Source organism: Anguilla rostrata, chromosome 4 (assembly GCF_018555375.3).
Source record: "Anguilla rostrata isolate EN2019 chromosome 4, ASM1855537v3, whole genome shotgun sequence".
Taxonomy (NCBI): Eukaryota; Metazoa; Chordata; class Actinopteri; order Anguilliformes; family Anguillidae; genus Anguilla; species Anguilla rostrata.
The window spans coordinates 21,502,950-21,522,534 of record NC_057936.1 but is presented as its reverse complement, the minus strand read 5'-3'; the positions used below and the strand labels follow the sequence as shown (position 1 = coordinate 21,522,534).

At 40.2% G+C, this 19,585-nt stretch overlaps 1 protein-coding gene across 7 annotated transcripts in view; it reads left to right on the top strand.

Annotated features, from left to right (window-relative positions):
• The window catches only part of nfia (nuclear factor I/A), a 205,217-nt gene that overhangs the window by 39,144 nt on the left and 146,488 nt on the right, over positions 1 to 19,585 (top strand). The window contains exon 1 of one of the 7 annotated variants that reach the window (XM_064331313.1): positions 17,929 to 18,891. The exons of the other annotated variants lie outside the window; for them this stretch is intronic. Coding sequence (XP_064187383.1) covers positions 18,883 to 18,891 — 9 coding nt within the window. The 5' untranslated portion in view covers positions 17,929 to 18,882. Of the gene's footprint in view, positions 1 to 17,928; positions 18,892 to 19,585 lie in introns of those variants that run through there. 7 annotated transcript variants of the gene reach the window in all.

The window sequence follows — 19,585 nt, the reverse complement described above, 5'->3', positions numbered from 1 at the left end:
CAAAAGCAGAACACTTTATATTAATATGGCATTGTTCCATTCTTTCTAATTATCTCTTGAAAGATGAAGGATTAACTGAAGACCTCATTAATGTGGGGTTAAAGGTGCATCTTTTAGATATCACACTGTTAAAATGTTAATTCATATTTAAGATTCTGAAAAGAGAAGTATTCAAAATAATAAGAGAATTGTCTCTTTTTTTTAGAGAGAGAGTTTCTCATAGAGAGCTGGCCTGTACTATAGGAGTAATGAACTGACTGTCCCTCCTGGGCTGTAGCTGTTGCTGCTCTCCAGTGATAGGTTCTTCCTGCGAGCTGCTGTGTTCAGGTTACAGTGCAGACAGGAACTCAGTGAAACGCAGTTCCCCTCAATCTTCCTCTTTGTGTTCCCCTCCACCGTCCGGGATTACACTCTCATTACCGCACAGCAGAAAAGGACAGACACAAGATCCGCGATCCCAAACCAGGGAGTTTCTCTCGCTCATTCTGCCATTTCACACGGGGGATGTAATGTTGCGCTATCTACTCTTTTTTTTTTTTTGTGTAGCCTAATGCCCCCTCCCCCCGTGCTTCTGTATGCGAAACGAGGGCAAGCCGCATTGAAAATGAAGATGTTAAAAGAAACATTAAGAGGATTTTGTTTTTGTTTTTTAATCGGAGGGGTTATTTTTTTGCCAGCTCCGGCCTGACAGAAGCGCATGTTGTGGGAAGATAGCAGGGCAACAACAAAGGGGGCCTTGAGCTGAGGACAGCAGCGGGAGCGGCGCTGGCAGGGCCACAGGCTTCCCCTTCCCTGGCACTGTCGCCCCGCGTTAGTCACGCCCCGGGAGAGGGAGCCGCCGCCACCGCCGCCGCCCAAACTGGCACCCTCTCTCAGGCTGCTGCGGAGGGGCACAATGGCCTGGCACTGCCAAACCCCCCCCACCCCCACCCTGGCCCCCTCCGGTGGCCCCTCCCCCCCGGCCAGTGCATGCGCCCACACCACAAACAAAAACGGCACCGCCGAAATGGAAAGAGACGCGTTTTCCAGATTCCCCATCAGTCCGGTCTTCGGCCGTGCGTTTCAGCTCAGGTACCGGTGTGGGCCTCCTCAGAGGAGGGGGAAGTGTTCATCTGAAGCGCTTTTAATGGCCTGGCGTGAATTACACGACAATGCGGGACTCTTAATTGGTCACGCTTGCTGAGATTTGTGCAGAATCCCTTCATTTTAAAAAAACGATAGCCAAATTAAGGAGCAGGTGATGGTTTTGGAACCGAAAGAGCGTCCAAGTGGTTTGCTGATTGAGCTAATGGCTTCTTCGTATATACACGTGTATACGGAGCATTCACATTATGGCAGACTAATGTATGGCAGTATCCTTCCTATGTTCCCTGCGTGCGTGGCCTCTCTCTCTCTCTCTCTCTCTCTCTCTCTCTCTCATCCACGCAGCTGTGCTCAAAAGTACCTGGACACTTCCATTTGCTGAAGGACTTCCACGCCATAATGGGCCGCTGTAATTAGCACATCCGCTTGGACTCTTCCTTTTAGATAATTTCATTCCAGTCACCTGTCAATTAAACTGCAGTGGCAGAGAGCGCCGCGAGGAGAGGGGGTTTGGGGAGGGGGGGGGGGATGTGCGCAGGGCATCCACACCCAGCTGTGTGCTTGAATCTGCTATTGTTTGGAGGGAACAGCTGTCAGGTGTCTTCTGATGTTTTGTGTGTGTGTGGGTGTGTGTGTGCATATTTTTTTATGGGTATGCGTGTGTGTGTGTGTGTGTGTGTGTGTGTGTGTGTGTGTGTGTGTGTGTGTGTGTATGTGTGAGTGAGTGTGCTGCGTGTGTGTGTGGTATACGTGTGTGTCTGTGTTTGTGTTTGTGTGTGTGCATGTGTGAGTGTGTGATTGTGTGTGTGTGTGTGCATGTGTGTGTGAGTGTGAGTGTGTGTGTGTGTGTGTGTGAGTGTGTGTGTGTGTGTGAGTGTGTGTGCATGTGTGAGTGTGGGTGTATGTGTGAGTGTGAGTGTATGCGTGTGTATCATTGTATGTGCAGTATCTGTATTACAGAGAGATGCTCCCCCTGTTTCCACCTCTCTGTGCCTCTCTCCCTGGGATGGGGAATAGGCCGCTGTAACTGCGTGCACCGAGCACAGAGCCGCTGCTGCTACACACAGCCAGTCGAGTGGGGTCTCTTGTGAAGATGCATATGTGTGCAGATCCAAACGCTAGCCTGCTCCTGGCGTTCCTCGCCGCTCTCAGCCCGAGACTCTCGGCTCAGACAGAAGGAGTGAGGGGGAGGGGTGAGATGTGTCAGATCCACCCAGCATATGCCTGGCTTTGCCAACAGCTTGCATATGGAGTAAACTTGCCCGGAGGCTGCTTTTAAAGAAGAATTTTTGGTCTCCTTCTCAGTCTGGGCCTCACCAAACATAAGTGTGCGTGGGCAAGCTGCTGGACAGCTGAAGTCGAGCCATGTGATGTGCGCGGATATGTGTGTGGGCATGTGCGTGTACGTGTGTGTGTGTGTGTGTGTGTGCATGTGTGTATGGTGGGATGACTGCCCTAAAAGGCACGTTTTACGGATGTTCAATATTTCTATCATTACTCTGCTATTTGAAAAACAAAACAAAAAACCTAAGCATATTTGTGCTCATGTGAGGGTGCAAACTGGGCTTTAATACAGCGAAGAGGCCTGATGGTCACAAACAGAACATAAGAATCTGGGGGCTTCCTGGCTGGTATGCACGGCGACGGTGGGTTATTTACGCAGGCCAGGCCTGCAGCTCGGGTTTGAAATCTGGCGCTGTTGACGGGTGGCTGGAGCGCGCTTTTAACCCAGGATTTAATCTAGACCACGGAGAGGCCTGACATTTTGCCATATAAGGGCGAGAGAATGGCAGGTTTCTATGAGACGGTGTGACTGACAGGCTGACGGCTGAGGCTCGCTGTAATTACATCAGTCTGTCACACATGCAGCTGGAAAAGTAGACCTCTTAAAAGGCTCCCTAACCAAACACAGCGCCAGAACCTGCTGCTGCTGGCCTGTGTGTGTGCGTGTGCGTGCGCGTGCATGCATGTGATATTTGTGTGTGTGTGCGCGTGCTTGTGATATTCATGTGCGTTTGTGTGTGTGTGTTCATGGTGTGTACGTGTGTCTGCGTGTGTTTGCGAGAGTGTGTGCGTGTGTCTGTCTGTGTGTGTGTGTGTGTGTGTGTGTGTGTGTGCACATGCATGTATGAACAAAGAATGATGCAGTGTGTATGTTTGCCTTCGAGCTGTGCTTAAATTATCAATATGAAAATATATTGCACCTTACCTCTCAGTGTGATTGCTGTATTGATGTTTATAGTTTTCTTTCATTTCCATGAAACGTGAACATTTGTATTACCAATGAGGTGCTGTAGTAAGTGCAGATATTTAAACATGAGAACTATGAATATCCCAGGCTTTTTTGTGTGTTTTTCTTAGGCGTGGCAGACATTGTATAGTTTTGTTTATTAATGTTCATAATAACATTTTGTGTGTGTGTGTGTGTGTATACTGTGTGCATACAGTACCTGCATATGGATGTGTGTGTGTGTGTGTGTACTGTGTGCATACAGTACTTGCATATGGATGTGTGTGTGTGTGTGTGTGTACTGTGTGCATACAGTACTTGCATATGGATGTGTGTGTGTGTGTGTACTGTGTGCAGTACCTGCATATGGATGTGTGTGTGTGTGTACTGTGTGCATACAGTACTTGCATATGGATATGTGTGTGTGTGTGTACTGTGTGCATACAGTACCTGCATATGGATATGTGTGTGTGTGTTTGTACTGTGGCCATGTTCATCTCTGACATGTGCAGGTTTCCTGTCTCCTCCTGCTCTTCCTAAACCCATCTGTTCTTTTTGACTTCCCTTTCATAGCACAACTGTCTATCTTTTTATCAAGGCTTCTGTCGCTCTCTGGCTTCCAGGATGGAAGGCTGATATAAGCACAGCCATTCAGTAAATAGCAGAACAGCTTGTCCGTGTAGAGATGAAATGATATATCGGTCTGAATCAGGCAGTGCTAAGGGGTTGAATTTTTAAAATGCTACATCTTGCATCTGCACGGGACTTAAGATCACTGTATCTGCCTGAGAGTAATCCTCAAAAAGGTCACAGGAAACAGGAAGCATTTCTGTGGAAAACCAAAATGATTTTTTAATTAATTGTGTTGCTTTCAGGGAATATTTAATTGAACTTTCTTGCCCCTCGAGTTTTTACATTCCATTACAAATAGATAATTAAAATAAGTCATTTCAGAAAAGCACTAAAACACATTTGGGTAATGTAACCAAACATCTTTTATTTATTTGTTAATTATTACAGTTATAAATGCCCTAGTTGAGACTGCCTCGGTGATTACATCTGGCACATCAGAGTACAACTGCACACAGTGAAGCCCTATAAAGAAAACTTAATGTACAAGCAAATAAAACCACAAATTTACAAAAGGTAAACTGTTAAAACAAAATTCCAGTTCAACCAGTTCAACAGGCGTGGAAATTATCTTTTCAGTTTGTATACAATTTATTTTCCTGTTTTGTCTTGTATGTGCTGGTAACTTCCATAATCTCATGCAAATGTTAAAATTTAGGGGGTTTTAAAAATTTTACTTGTACTTCATATTTTATGATAAGGCCTTGACCCCCTTTTCTGGAATAACATGTTTTGTATTGCACCTCTGTTGTCAAGAGCACAAAATGCATGAGAGATTTGCTATGAAATAAACCTTTTTATCTAGACCTACTTCAAGTATAAATTGGCCCAAATCTTTTGTACCGGTATGAGGTGTGCTGTTCATGAACATTGTTGTGGATGAAATTATTTTATTTTGACAAGGACACATTAACTGATAATATAATAGAACGTACAGTTACTGACAAACTTTTCATGGCTTACTCAGTTTTATTTCCTGAACATCTACTGTAAATATGCATAGAAGTGTTTCAGGTTTAATTTGGAATCAAGTTGTGCCATCACTTAGAACTGATGACAATTCATAAGAACATTATTTTTTAATTTTCAGATCATTTAAAATGAAGATGCTAAAATGGAAAATTATATTTCACTGGTTTCCCAGTATGTTTTCTCAAAAAATGCAGTTAGGTATAGATTTTTAGATTGTTTAAGATGTTTAATTTCGCACCTTTAACCAGCTGTTAGGGAAGGAGGACGCGCACCCCAAAATATATTGCTGCTGCTAACTAACTGAAAACAAACATGAAAAGAGAAAGATAGTTGGGCACACTTATTATGCTATGCACCCAAGTAATTTAATACAAAAAACAGCGTCTTCTTCAGGGTGTAAGGTGACCTATCACCTGCCATAGAGCCATGGTCAGGTCTGAAAGAGTACTCTACACTCGTATATTAGACAAAGTGCAGGGGACAGTTGTAGCAACAACAACATTGGGTTATTGCAAAAGGTCAGAACGTAGGTTCAGACTACAAAGAATTTGTGAAAACGGCACCACCATATGGCCACTTTGGACATTTTCTGGAAGTTTGCCATTTGAAATATAATGATGAATTACGTCACTGCGAAGCAGAAATTAACGGAAAATACATAACTTCAATGTAGTTTAAAAATACACATTTCTATTGAGCACATAACGTGGTCACAATATGTAGTCATTTAAAAAATAATAATATAGATGTAACATAGCTAGCTAGCTGTTGTCATTTTGTTGATGTCGCAGCTCTATCTATTTTAATTTAATTGCATCTCGACCAGTGATTAAGATTTTATGTATATAACACTTGAGGTCAAACGCTTTTAAATTAAGATGCGAATACTTTCAGTTTTCATTTGAAAGATATTTCTGATAAAGCTTCTGCTGATACTGTGTCCTTTATGCAAACACAAATCATTGTACAAATACAATGCTTGAGTATTTTTAAATGTCATAGTCTGTGAAAAGGCTTGGGCTCATAAATGGACACTTCATGTGGTACTGTTTATGCTTTCATCTAAGTTTCAGGTAAATTAGTTTTATGTTTTTCTAATAGCAAATAATTCATTATTTCAAGTGGTGCACAGGAGCACCATCCCAGGCAACATATTTATGTTAAAATATATAAAATATAAAACAAAAGTACAGGTAGTTTTGAAAATTGAGTTGTAGAATCACATGTTGATTCAGTTAGGCTAAAACACAGAGCAGCCTTAATGTCAAATTCTGTACAGTAAAATATATAACTTCACTGGAACTTAATCAGTTACAAAAATACTAGTCGAGCCATTTTCATAAATGTGTGTAAATTGGTATTCTAGATAAGTAAATACAAGTAGACACTTCTGCAGGAGACAGACTAATTTGAATAAAACATGCAAATGACGCTTTCAAATAATTACATTCAGAGTTACCATATAGATATGTATATCAGAGTGGAGCCTAATACAACACCAGGAGAAATGTATGCATTCTAATCTGTGCTTCCATGGACAGATTTATCCAGTTGCAAAATTGATTAGATTTAAATAGCCATAGGTTTCCATGCTAGTAGAAAGAAATCTAAATTTAAAAAATGTAAATATTTAAATTAGCGTGTAAAGGGAAAAAGCTTGGAATCGGCAGATCTGTAAATGTCATGTTCAGATACATTTTGGATAGAATGTTCTGGCATCCAAATACTATGTCCAAATAAATTAGTCTTAGAATGAATGGTTTTCAGAATTCTTGCATTTTGCTGCATGTATGTTTAAAAATTTGCTTAAAATGTATTAAATTAAATTTTTACAATCAAAATGAATTTAAATATTGGATATCTGGAAATGTATCTTAAGAAATATAATTGAAGTTCCTACCCTCTCCTTGCCCCCCCTGCTGGCTTCCATATCTGAGAGTATGGCTACGTGGCTTGACTCTATATATTTGACATACTTAACACAATCATTCTCTCTCGTGCAAATCCTGTACTGTTACATGCACACAAAATGAATATATTGCAACACTTATTTTCATTGTGTGTGCATGTATGTGAGTGGATTTGTCGGAGTGTGTTCATATATGAGTGAGTGTTACGTGTGAGTATGTGATCTTTTCTGTGTGTGTGTGTGTGTGTGTGTGTGAGAGAGAGAGAGAGAGAGAGAGAGAGCGCTCTGGGCCAGTGGATCCTCCTCGGGCTCAATGTCTCTCACACAACCTTGGTGTGGGATGGCACTGGCCAAGATCCAGCACTGGCATCTTAGCAAAGCAGGTGGAGCCAGCAAGCTCCACTCGTCCGCCCCTCCCCCCAGCTCCCACGCCATTGGTCTGGGAGACTTAACTATGCCACTCACTTCTGTAAACGCAGCTACCAATTCAAAATGAGTGACTCTTATGTGTTTCAGTTGCTGTGTGCATCTGCGAGGTTCTGGCCCTGAGTAGTTCAGAAAATTGCATTGCTTCCATTACGCGTCATTGTTTGACTGCGGTGTTAATTATTTAATGGTCTTGACAATTATCACAGCGCCATTTTATTTCACATTTAGTTTTTTCACATCTTTGCCATATTCACGTCTTAAACTGAAGCATTCCTAGCGTGACTCTGAGTATTTAATTGAATAGTATTCCAGTAATTACAACATATTAGCAACTTAATTGTAATGCTGTAAAGTTTATGAAGCAGTGTTACATGTTGAAAATAGGATAATGTAAGCCCTGTAAATTAAGAAATATGTGGTGTCGTTCACTTTGTGATATGATGTTCTGTTGTGCATCACACTGCAGGACAAGTAAGGACAATAAACACAAACAGTGAATCTGTTCAGTACTGTATGATAACTCTTTAACTCCCTGCTGCCCTCTGCAGACTAGAAGTACCAACTGCACTAAATGCAGTGTTTGGAACGCTTGCATTGTAGCTACATACAGCATTGAGTGCAGAATGAACTGGGATATGAAAAAGACGGTTTTGCTCACAATAAGATAAGATATGAGGAACTGGACAAAATGGATGTTCAGAAACTAAACGTGAAATTCACATAACTTGGAGCCTTTACTGCAGTTTCACTTTCAGCAAAAAAAACTAAATACACTTGGCTCGGTGTCAAGTCAGGTTTTTAAATAATTAAACTAAAGGGAGACTGTTTGTGAAAGCCTGAGGTATAACAGGCAGTAGGTAGACAGGGAAGCCATGCTGTAGTCATCTGCTGCCTCAGATTCCATTAGAGTACAGTCATCGGTAGGTTCAGGTGTCTCTTGTTTTTTATATGAAATGTTTGTCTCAGGCTTTTGATGTGCCCGTATGGGGAGGGAGTGGGCCGGAGTGCGTACTGCTCCAGTCTCTGAAGAATGTGATAGCATTACAGAAAGGGGATCCTCGGTCAGTCTGCTTGTTTATTCATAAGGCCTGGATGAGCGGAGCTTCGAAGGCAAGCTGCCACAGAACTGGATAGTGTAATTACCTCCAGACTGCCTGAGCATTGCCACACCCCTCCCTCCGCCCCCTGCACCCCCCCCCCCCCGGCCCCCGCCCCCCGCCCCCAGGCCGTACCTCACAGCCATCCCAGCCATCCCAGCCCAGGTGTGCATTTCAGGGAGCTTTTAATTATTGTAATTTAGCGGCCCGCGCCGGCGCTGCAGATAAAGGGGGCTCCATTTGCACGTCGGGAGCGGGCCAAGGGCCGCCAGGGTCAGCCCGAGCCTCCCTCTGCAGCCGGGCACCGCCAGAACGCCGGGGCGGCAGGGAGGAGAGGGGCCTGGCAGCCAGACCACGGCTTCGCACTGCGACACACACACTCACAGACCCCCTCGCATACACACTCACAGACCCCCTCGCGTACACACTCACAGACCCCCTCGCGTACACACTCACAGACCCCTGCGCCCAGTCATCTGTCAACTTGGACATATTCAAGACCCTCGATCACACTCAGCAGGCCTCCTCGGGTGGCTCACAGACGCGTCCCTCCGACCTCCTACCGCTGTACATCAGGTGGAGTCATGTGCGGGATTGTGAATATTAGATGAGCTCAGTGTTAGCAGCATGTCTGTGGGTGGCTGACAGACAGTTCTTTCCAAGCTTGATAATCTGGAGGGGATAGCGTGGGGCAGATGATCGGCCGGGACACATTCTCCAACTGATACCTCATCAGTCCCAGCAATCATCGCGTTTCTGCGATGGCAAGGCAGAAACATCCATTATTAAACAGGGAACGACCAGGGAGCTGAAGAGAGGTGAACACAGAAGGTCTGAGGTGTGCCGGAGACTGAGGTTGTGGGACTGCTGTATTCAGCTAGATGTAGCCTTTATTGTATGCAATTTGTAACAGATGACCTGAAGCACAAGGGAAAAGCCAGTCATGGGGGTGAATATCCCATTGTCTGTTTTGGCATTTATATGGAATACATTATTTTAGCTCACCTTTGCACCACATTGTTTTCTTCACCTATTTACGTTGATAAGATAATTAATGTCAGGTGAACTCACTGAAATTCCAAGTGTTTTTCAGCGAAGTATATGAAGTGTATGGTGTTCCGCTTTTCACCTTGGGATCGCAGTGGAAACCTATTTGTATGTTTAAAAAAAAAAATCATTTTGGTTTTGCATTGAGTGAGCGCCCTCCTGTGGCAGAGTGGTCAATCGTGGAGGAAACATGCTCTCACAGTATGCTGACCAGTGCACCTGTACGCAACGCACTGGGCTGTGAACGCGCGTCAACTTTAAAACCAAAGTTTTTTTGTTTTGTTTTCAACAGCATTGAGCACGATGACCCTGTGGAAAACTGATGAAATACCACCATTTTGTTCAAATGTATGATTATAAATCATGATTATGATAAAATTCCGTGGAACTCATTCCCAATCAATCCCTAATCGCTGGAAATAATTTAAATGCCCAAACTTATTTAAGTACGATATTTCATTTATAAACATTTTTAAATACTAATAATAATAATCATCATCATCATAATCTGCGTAAATGTTATCCACGATTTTTATGTAAATTGAGAACATCTCCGATAGTAGATCCAGTTGAAGAATGAGGAATTAGTTAAGCGGTTTGTATCTCCAGATATAAATCAAGGTTCTGTGTTAGTGTTAATGATGACCATTGAAAGGTTCAGGCTATTTATAATTTTTTTTATTTATTCATACTTATATTCGCAGAATGATGATGCGAATGGCATGTGGAAAGCTCATAATATATATGTATTGAGAATATAAAATGTATAATGTGGATTAACATTAACTGTACAAGTACGTGCAATTATTTGAACTTCATGTATTTCTGCCATTTAATCTCGTAGAACGTTATAAAATAAATAATCGTAGTTCTAATATCGTCGTATATAAATTAAATTATGTCGTACATAATCAATTTTTCATCATAGTAGTCTTATTTCACTAAGTGATATAAATATTTTCCCCATAATATTTTGAAACGAGATTTAACATTAAGACTCTAACCTTTAACGAGAATTCAACATTTTGATCCACGATTATTATAATTATTGTTGTTATATGTATGATACTTCGCTTCCCTTCTAATTTACCAGATATTGTCAATATTATATTGATACGCAGCTTCAGGCACACTTCTATTTACGTAACGTCGTGTATTTTTCAGTTATTGTCACATTTTGAAATGGTGGAGTTGTGCATAACGCTGACCAAGCCTTTTGGAAGGAAATCTCATCGTTGTCACAACATTAAGCCTGTTCTTGTAAAGATTGCTTGTGCGTTAATGTTTTAAAGGCTCTTAAAATTTGTAGGACCTTGTTTGCGCGACATTATTTGAGATTCGGTGAGATACCCTTGTAGCCTTTCGTTTCTATGAATAACTAGAACAATCTAGATGATAGCCTACGTCTTGTAATATGTTGTTTTCCTGTACTCGAGCGTTGCCTTGTCATCGCTTGTAATATCCAATTTCAGCATAACCCGTGATGTCCTGAATGTTTTTATTTGTGTGTGTAACCATTTATCATTAAGTTCGAATGCCGGGCGTGTTTACAACTTCAAGTTTTCATGGAAAGTCCAGTTTAAGTAAAGATTGAAGTTAAGATTGTAGGTTCAGTGTGTGACCTCTAGATGGAGCGTCGAACTGCATCTGACGGGCTCATGTTGTGATATTTTTTTTGATGGGTGCGAGCGAGGCATGGCTTTATTCTCCTTCGTGGATTTCAGTGCCATAAATTCAAAATCGGTCGTTTCATGTCAAATGTGTTATTATTATTGTTATTGTTATTATTATTATATTATATTTTTGTAATAAATAAATGCATAACAATTATATATATAGTTTATTTAGTCTGCCCACAGCTACATGTACTCCTTGAATTAAATTGACGTCAAAAATATGGAAATGGATTCCCCCTTTACTTCACTACTGCACTTGAGAGTAATGATGCTGCTGGTGCTACTAGCTTAATATGCCTATACTGTTTGTCCTGCTACTCTTCATCATTTTCAACAAAGAATGATGTAGTGTCAAACGAGTTTAGTTAGAAATAATCATAAGATTCATTTCATTGTTATTTATTTATGCAAGGATATTCATTTTTTGGGGGATATTGATCTAATGTACTAATCACATAAAGAACAAATGATAAGAGAGTATTACTATTGTGGCACTTTGCTTTATATTACTGATATATGATGCTGTCGTCATAATATTTGATTATACCTTACAGGAATCTAAGACACAGCTGGAGTTTCACTGAGAGATATATCCTTGTTTACAAAATATTCTTTCAAATGGTAAGATAAATTAAGTACAAACTAATCAAATACTTCATGATTAATCCTAAGGGGCATCCTAACTGTTCAGAATTGCTCATTATTATGCATAATTATTATGGATATATTAGTATTTAGTGGAAGGCTAGTAGTAGTTGTACCAGAAAATAGTGAATCGTCATTGTAGTAGCCTTCTATTCAAGTTGCCCATTAGATGATATTTAATCCACTGTAACAGTGCTATTATAATAATTTAGGCACTATGTATTTATATTTATTTGTGGAATGTTCAAAAGAATCTATTGTGTGCATATATACGTACCGTTTACATTGTTGACCTCAGATTACCAAAATGTATCCCAAAATTAATTATTCTGGACTGTTTTTTTTTACCCAGAAGTGCCCTGTGTTTTTCGTTTACGGTTCTTGAAATGGATTGCAGCAGTTCGTATAATGAAATTGGTTATTTATTTATCTTTTCAGTTTTCATATCTCCGATTTGACGTCTAAAAATGACAATTTGGGTAAGTTCAGTTCAGACAAAACACAGTTAATTAACGAGAACGCACCGAATCAGCATCTCCCCAGCCATAAAAGTCCAATATTATTTTTAAATCTACAACAAATGACAGATTCATCAATGTTCACCATAGCTATTGATATTATTTTAGCGATGCAACAAACGCGACGACTGTTTTGGGTTGTTCGTATGCTATTATTATGCAATAGAAGAGCCATCGTATAATTTTAAAAACCGATTTATTCAAGGATAGGGTCCTTTTTGTGTATTTGAATCTGGCGCCATTTACGTGCTCTTTAATTCATTGAATTCCGTCTCCATAAGATTAAACATAAGATTTCCCTGCGCTGCTGATTAAAAAGTTTAAAGCGTTCCATAGGGAACATTAAGGATGCCATATGCAGCATTGCACGGACCTCTTTGAAGTTCTATAGATTAAGCGTGGAGGCCTGCGTATCGCTTTGTGAAAGCATGCAACGCACTCCGTTCTTAAGGAGTTCGATGATCACATTATTTTGGGAGGATGGAGTTGAACTGCTGTGCTATGCAGTATTGTTTCAATTTTACAGAAACCCCTGCAACCACATGACAGTGCTGTTCAAACGACATTAATATTACTGAAAAGCCTAAACACTCAAATATTTCTAAAACAATAGCGATTAAAAGGAAAATATCATACGAGATCTGTTACAGTGAGTCTGAAATGACGGTGCTTCTGTCGTTCAGAATAGGTCGAATAGGTGGAATGGAAAGACAGCCTGCGATTTAGGCTAAGCTATATATTGTCTGATGAATTGGATACAGATGAAGTATTCTTTACTGTTTTCCGTGAGCTGATTTCTTGTCTGCTTGTTTTCTGTCGAGCACTGAACAAAAACAACAATTCTGGCATCGCTTTGTCTTAAATTCCTCATGTTTAATTTTAGGTTTTTCTTTTCAATGATTGTCAGTCGTATTTAATAAGTTATACCTGCATTTTATTATCAACTGGCACTCTGTGTAGACTACGATTATTACTATTGTATACAGTGAGGTTGTTACGTATTTTCTGACGGTGTCTGTAATCGTTTAATACTCTATATTGCCAATTAATATGATGCACACATAGGCCCATGCTGCAATTGATAAGGCTACATAATATGCATCATTCTCTTTTGTTTTGACCGTTATAATTAGCTTATGTTCAGATGCATGTCAAAAGGTGTGCGTTGAGAATAATAAATATGAATTCAGCAAGGAATGTCACAAAAATGCATTGCTGACACCTGCAAATAGGCCTACGTCAGGTTACCTTTGTCACCACGGACCCGTCGTAGTGGTAGGCTTAGGCTATATATGGTATGGTAATGACGAGGCCAGTCAGTTGGCATCCGTGTTTTCTTATAAGCAAGGAATGTAGTAAATGTTATTGCATTGTATTGTTGCAGGGTTTATGAAGCATCTGGCAAAGTATTGCTTCACCATGCTCTATTATATATAGTTTTTTATGTGGTATCCCGTTTTCCAGGATACGCCTACTTTTTTTAAATAACTGTAAAATATATATCCTCGGGTTTCTAATAGCATGAATATGCGGTGCATGCTTTGTAATAAATATTGAATTACATCAACAATTAACGTTGATACTAACAAGTTTATTTATAAAAACGTATTTATGTACTGCCGTAATAACAAACTTTTCAAAAGACAAGTTTGGCTTTATTAAAGCATCTTAAGCAATGCTCTGCATTTCAAATGTACTAACCCTTACTAGACTTAATGCTTTGCCATGAGTTGATAAAGTAGTTATTCGAGTTACAGTGCTGTGAAAACTTGTGAAAGTCTTCTCCACGTGCGTCCTGAAGGGTATGCCTGACCGGGATAAGTTCTAGCTGCCGCAAATGAAATGGCCGACAACACTTTAAAGCTTGCCTATACTTTAAGCCACAGTGCAGATACTGTACAGCAAGCACGCATTTACGCACTTAACGCAGGCTGTGCTCTTAGTCAGAGCTACATTGAAAATAGCACATTTAATTGGTCATTACAGAGGAATTCAAATAGGCACAGAACATGCCTGAGTGTGATTGAGTTTTACTCGAGAGACTTGTGCTCTCGACCGTAATATACATATATTCTATGCGTCCACACTTTAGCAACACGAAAGAAAATGATCACACTGAAGACAGCCTAACTGCTTTTGTAAGTTTTCGTTTCCCCCACTTGCTTTACCTTGCATTGGAGCACATTCCTACCGTCTTGAAGTGGACGAGAAGAAACAAAATCTCCAAATGATTAATTCTGTTTTAGTTTCGGCGTGTATAAAACTGCAGATGAAAAACTTGCTGGAAGTCCATTCCAAACACATTTGCAATCGATTTGTATAGCATAGTAGAAGTGCTTATTAAAGCTTGCGAGTACTATTAATACGCTCCATGTTATTTTCTGTCGCACTAGAGCAGTCATTTACGCCTCCTTGGGCACACTCTCTTGGACAGCCCTGGCATGAGGACTGCGGCTTTAAACATCTTTTTAGCAGAACTTGGCAGAAAATACTGTAAAGGCGTCTCTTCTACCTCCTTGTTTTAGACATTGGCTGAGCTGTGGTGCAGAAGGTGGTGTGATGAGAGAAGAAAACAACTTCAAAATGAACTTGATTCGTAATTCAGGTCTAGAGTAAATAAAAAAAAATCAATATAAACATGCTTTAATAATTATTAATAGGTAATTTTACGAGAATGTATTGGAGAAGTCGTACCTAAATAATGCCGGTCGGAAAACCGTTATGGCGTGTCATGGGCGATATCTTCAGTAACCATAGTACTTCAGTAATACCTTGGCAAGGTTTTACCAGTTTAGAGGCGTGGGCAACTGTGTCTAGACATATTTATACTTTTATTGAGTAATTATCATTTAATTGTTCCACTCAAACGCACTGTCAATTTACCGTCAGCGATAGTGCATTGATTTGTATATGGTGCGTAAAAATGAAGTGCAGGCTCGCATGGTTCTTCACTTGGTGCTCAGGCTGTGAACATCCATTAATACAACTCCATATACATTTATTCAGGATGCCCCCTGACTGCTGGCATGGGTGGAGAGTTTTGACATGGTGGTTCTTTTTTCGTTTCGGAAAAGAACGTTGTTTTCCATAATAGCGTAATTGTGATCCTAACGCGCAAAAAAATTACAGAAAGTATCAAGAATCATATTTTTTGAATATGGATTATATATCACCCTCCCTCCTCCCACCACTCCTCAAAAAATGAAGGTCACCTAGCACGTTTTAATTTAAGTTTTAGTGAAGTAGTTCGCGTAATTCTCCAGTCACAAGACAGAGCAGAAATACAGGAAGGATGATGTTTACTCTAAACGGCCAAAGCTTTCTGACATAGTCTTTCTCAGGTAGGAAGGCATTCTGTCTGGCATACTTTCGGTATAAATAACCGAATAACTGCACTGTTCTTTTCTATGCACTGGGCTTGAGATACACACTAATAAAAACCCAGGACTGAAGCTCTGACTTTACTCCTTTAAATGTAAAAAAAAATGCAGGTGCTCTTTGTCTCCCTTTTCAATGTGTTGCTGTTTGAACCCTTATTTACGGGATTGTATTTCTCTAAAATAAAATTGAAAGTAATGGTAACTTTGTGTGTGTGGGTGGGGGGGAGGCATAAAACATACTTCTCTACAAATATAATAAATAATAAATATAGGCAACAAATCAGCAAATTTTTTTACATTTGTAGAGGTTACAATGAATTGTTTTGGTGTAAGTTACCTGTGCACAATTTCTGACTGATCTGGAGCCATCAATAGTCCATCATGATTCTTATAACACAGAATCACAACATATGACAATGAAGAATCCTCTGAGATTGTTACCTTTTAGTTTTACAGGACAATTAGTTTAAATAAATTGATTAAATAGGTGCTTGTGTTCTTATATCAGCCCATTGAAAATATTACATAGGCCTAGTTCATATTGTAATATCGAGTGCATGTAATTGAAAGCAATGTGTGTCAGCTTTACAGAATAAAGTCATGGTTGTAGGTGTAGAATCTTGTTAGATGATTCATTGATAACTTCTTAATCCTGGTGAATTCATATCTGTAACAACAGTGGCAACTATCAAATATGTTTGTATAGTTCATCCATGTGGTTTTCAGGCCTGTGCCATTTTTTTCATGTTTGAAATATGTTGTCTGCACATTGTGCAATTAACTTTATTTTAATGAAGTGTTACATTAGAAAAGACTTTGGTTTGAGAAGAAGTTACACCCATGACCACAGTCTTTGCTAGCATTTTTGCACAAAATGTTCTCACCTGAGGTAAAAGCGCAGACCAGTTTCATTTAAGAACTTCCTCTGACGTTTAAAACGATGTACTCTAAGCGCAAAACCAAAAGTTCTCACCAACTAATAAGTTTTAAGCTGCCTTACGTGTAGTGACAACTTTACTCTCTATTTTAAGAACAGTACGTTTTCCATAGCTTTGCTTAATTACCAATCCCCTTCTAGTGCTGATATCTAAACTGCAATGATTTGATTAATGTATATGGCTTTAAAATAATGTAAACCAAATGCTATTCCACCTTATTGATTTGATTGTAGGTTACAGTTTAAGCAAGACCCCCAGACAATTTCTAATTTATGCATTGTACCTCATCTAAATGAATTGCATTAAGGACTGTATAAATCAGCACATTTCACAAAAAAATGTTATTGAATTATGAATTTCATTTAAAGAAAACGTTTAAACGACTGATATGTAAAGGATATGAGTTATGAACTTTTAGAAAGGTAATCTTATTTTCGAATTTTGCTCAATCTTTCAGGAGTACATGATAAAAACAGGAAATGTGAAATTGATATAGTTGGATGAAGTTAAAATAGTACCAACAAAAAGATAACGGACTGAATTGCATTTATGCTATAGCACATTTCAGACTCCCATAAATCCCTACAGCTACATTTAATGCTAGCTAGCTGTAGCAGGAATGACCATTTAGCTGCTTTCTCAGTAAGACGTGGTTATGCTTCTCAATTCTACATTTGCACTGAACGGACAGAAGTCTTATTTGTTTCACTGGTGTGACTAATTGGAACACAAAGAAGCGCAGCATTAGGAGTCATTAAACCACCGCTGCTCCATTACCTCACTAAAAAGCATTGTTACAGAACTCGCTTATGTCCGTCGCATTTCCCCAACAAAACAAGTGTTCGACATACGTTAGCTACCGTGGGAACTGTTGGCTTCTCGCTTTAAGATAAAATGTCACCCTTCCTTTGAGTTGTCCCGTAAATTCCACAACGGGAAGCATTTGTTTTAAATTCTTGTCTTCAGAAGCATTTACCCTGACGCTATTGCCGCTATACTGCAGCTGCACTATGCGAACATCTTGTTGAGATTAGCGGTGCCAATTAGTTTCAGGAAGAATAAATGTTTTAAAGTAGCCTACAGTTTAATATTCAAGAGCATTTAAACGCCTCGGATGTAAAATTGCTAGGTTCAGTAAGGGTTCCATAGTAGCCCACCTCAAACAAAACAAGAAACACATTTAACCACAAGGGCAACTGAACATGGCGAAATTCCAGCCGCATATGGTTCTATAGCTACAGTCCCTAAATGCAAAACAAGCCACGGTTCACAAGCGTATCTGCACAGATTAACCATTTTAGCGATATCTTCTAATTCACCGTCGCATCACTTTCTCGTGGACCGAACGTTCTACGGGAACGCGTTGTCTTAATGGTGGAGCTACTGGACCCTCTGCAAGAGGCACCCGTGAATGACCTTAGCTGTTTCTCTCGATACAAGGACGCTATAGGAAAATCCGCCGCAGACGTTCGATGTTATTGCCGAGCTGCTGAAAGCTTGCACCACCATTGGAGCTCTGATGAACAGGACGAAAATGTAGCATAATAAAACCAGAAATGGTTGACGTCCACCATTTTCACAGCACTTAAGTAAACCGCCGTAGTCGTGCGAATATAACATCACTTTAGCGTTTGAAGCTATATATTTCGTTGCGTTATTTCTACAACATTAAAACTGCACTTAAGAATGCGCATGGCAGCACCCCCACCCTTTCCCTCTTCATCGCGATGCACACGAACGGACACTAGTGTGGTTCTGCAGCAGTATGTACAAGGAAAAACTTCGGCTTTCTATACGAGAGCGGAAAGCTGTCTGGGGTCTGGCTGGCACGCAGCTCCAGTTGCTCTGATTTGCCAGAAAGGCTCGGGGAGGGGAGGAGATGGCGAGAGAGAGAGAAGTGGCGTTCCGTTGCCGCTCGGGTGCTGCGTGGTTACTATGCAAATTGCAGCGATTGCGGAAATAAACAAGCGAGGACTCGCTGAATCGATTGCAACTTCTGCACAAAGTCTAACAAACCGAGCAAAGACAGCCAGAGTGTGTCTCGCGAGCCAGTCAGCTTTGCCAAGCTTGGATCGCTGTCAAATATCAAGGAGGGAAGAAAGGGTTTATTGCAATTTTTTTGCTCGGGATTTTTTTTTTTTTAAAAGCAGCAGGAGGAGCAGCAATTGGTCAGCTTTTATTTTCTTTATTTTAACCTCCTCTGGGTGTTAAAATGTCAAACAACGGCAGCAAGTTTTAAGACTTTTTTTCACCTTAAAATAACAAAGGTGGCCGAAAATGAAGCACTACTTCGTCTCAACATTTTAAAGTTTCTCACGTACACTTTACATGGCAATGGTACGTGCACTTGCATATGAAACCTTTCTGTTTTTCCTTATAACAGTGTTGTTTAAAAATATGAATGAAACAGCGCATGTAATGTAAAGCAATTAATTGAAAGGTATTCTGTCGGACGGTTTGGTTCATGCATACGGTCAGTATCAGTTGTATCATCTATGATTTAGCTTGCTGTTAGTGTTTTAGATATTGCAACAGTTTTTTTTCTTAGAATCTTACTTGCTTGCATGAAGAGCAAAAAGTACTGAGGTTGTCAGTAATCCCTCGATGGTCTTAGTATTGTGTCAGGACAAATCTAGCGCTTAGATTGAGAGGATATTGTAGTGTTACATACTGTTCTGCAAAGCAGTCTAGCGATCGCGGTCAACCTATATTGTAGAGTAGAACATTTTTTTGGTCGAGGGACCTATAGTGACGTGATATTCGTCCAATCAGATGAGCTTTTGAGTTTAAAAGCCGGCGACTATCCAGTCACAGACAGGCATTTTTTCAGATGCGAAAATGAAGCACCAAGAGGGTGGGACACTATATGCAGCAAGTTCAGCTCCGCAAGAGGTGCTGTGCAGTGCAACCTGTCAAATATGCTAACTTCTCCGAAAGTTGTATTGCGCTTGTAAAACCAAGAGCTATCTTTTCAGCCGGGAGAACTTGTTCTTCTGGTTAGAGAAGCAGGAGGACATTTATTTTTAGACAT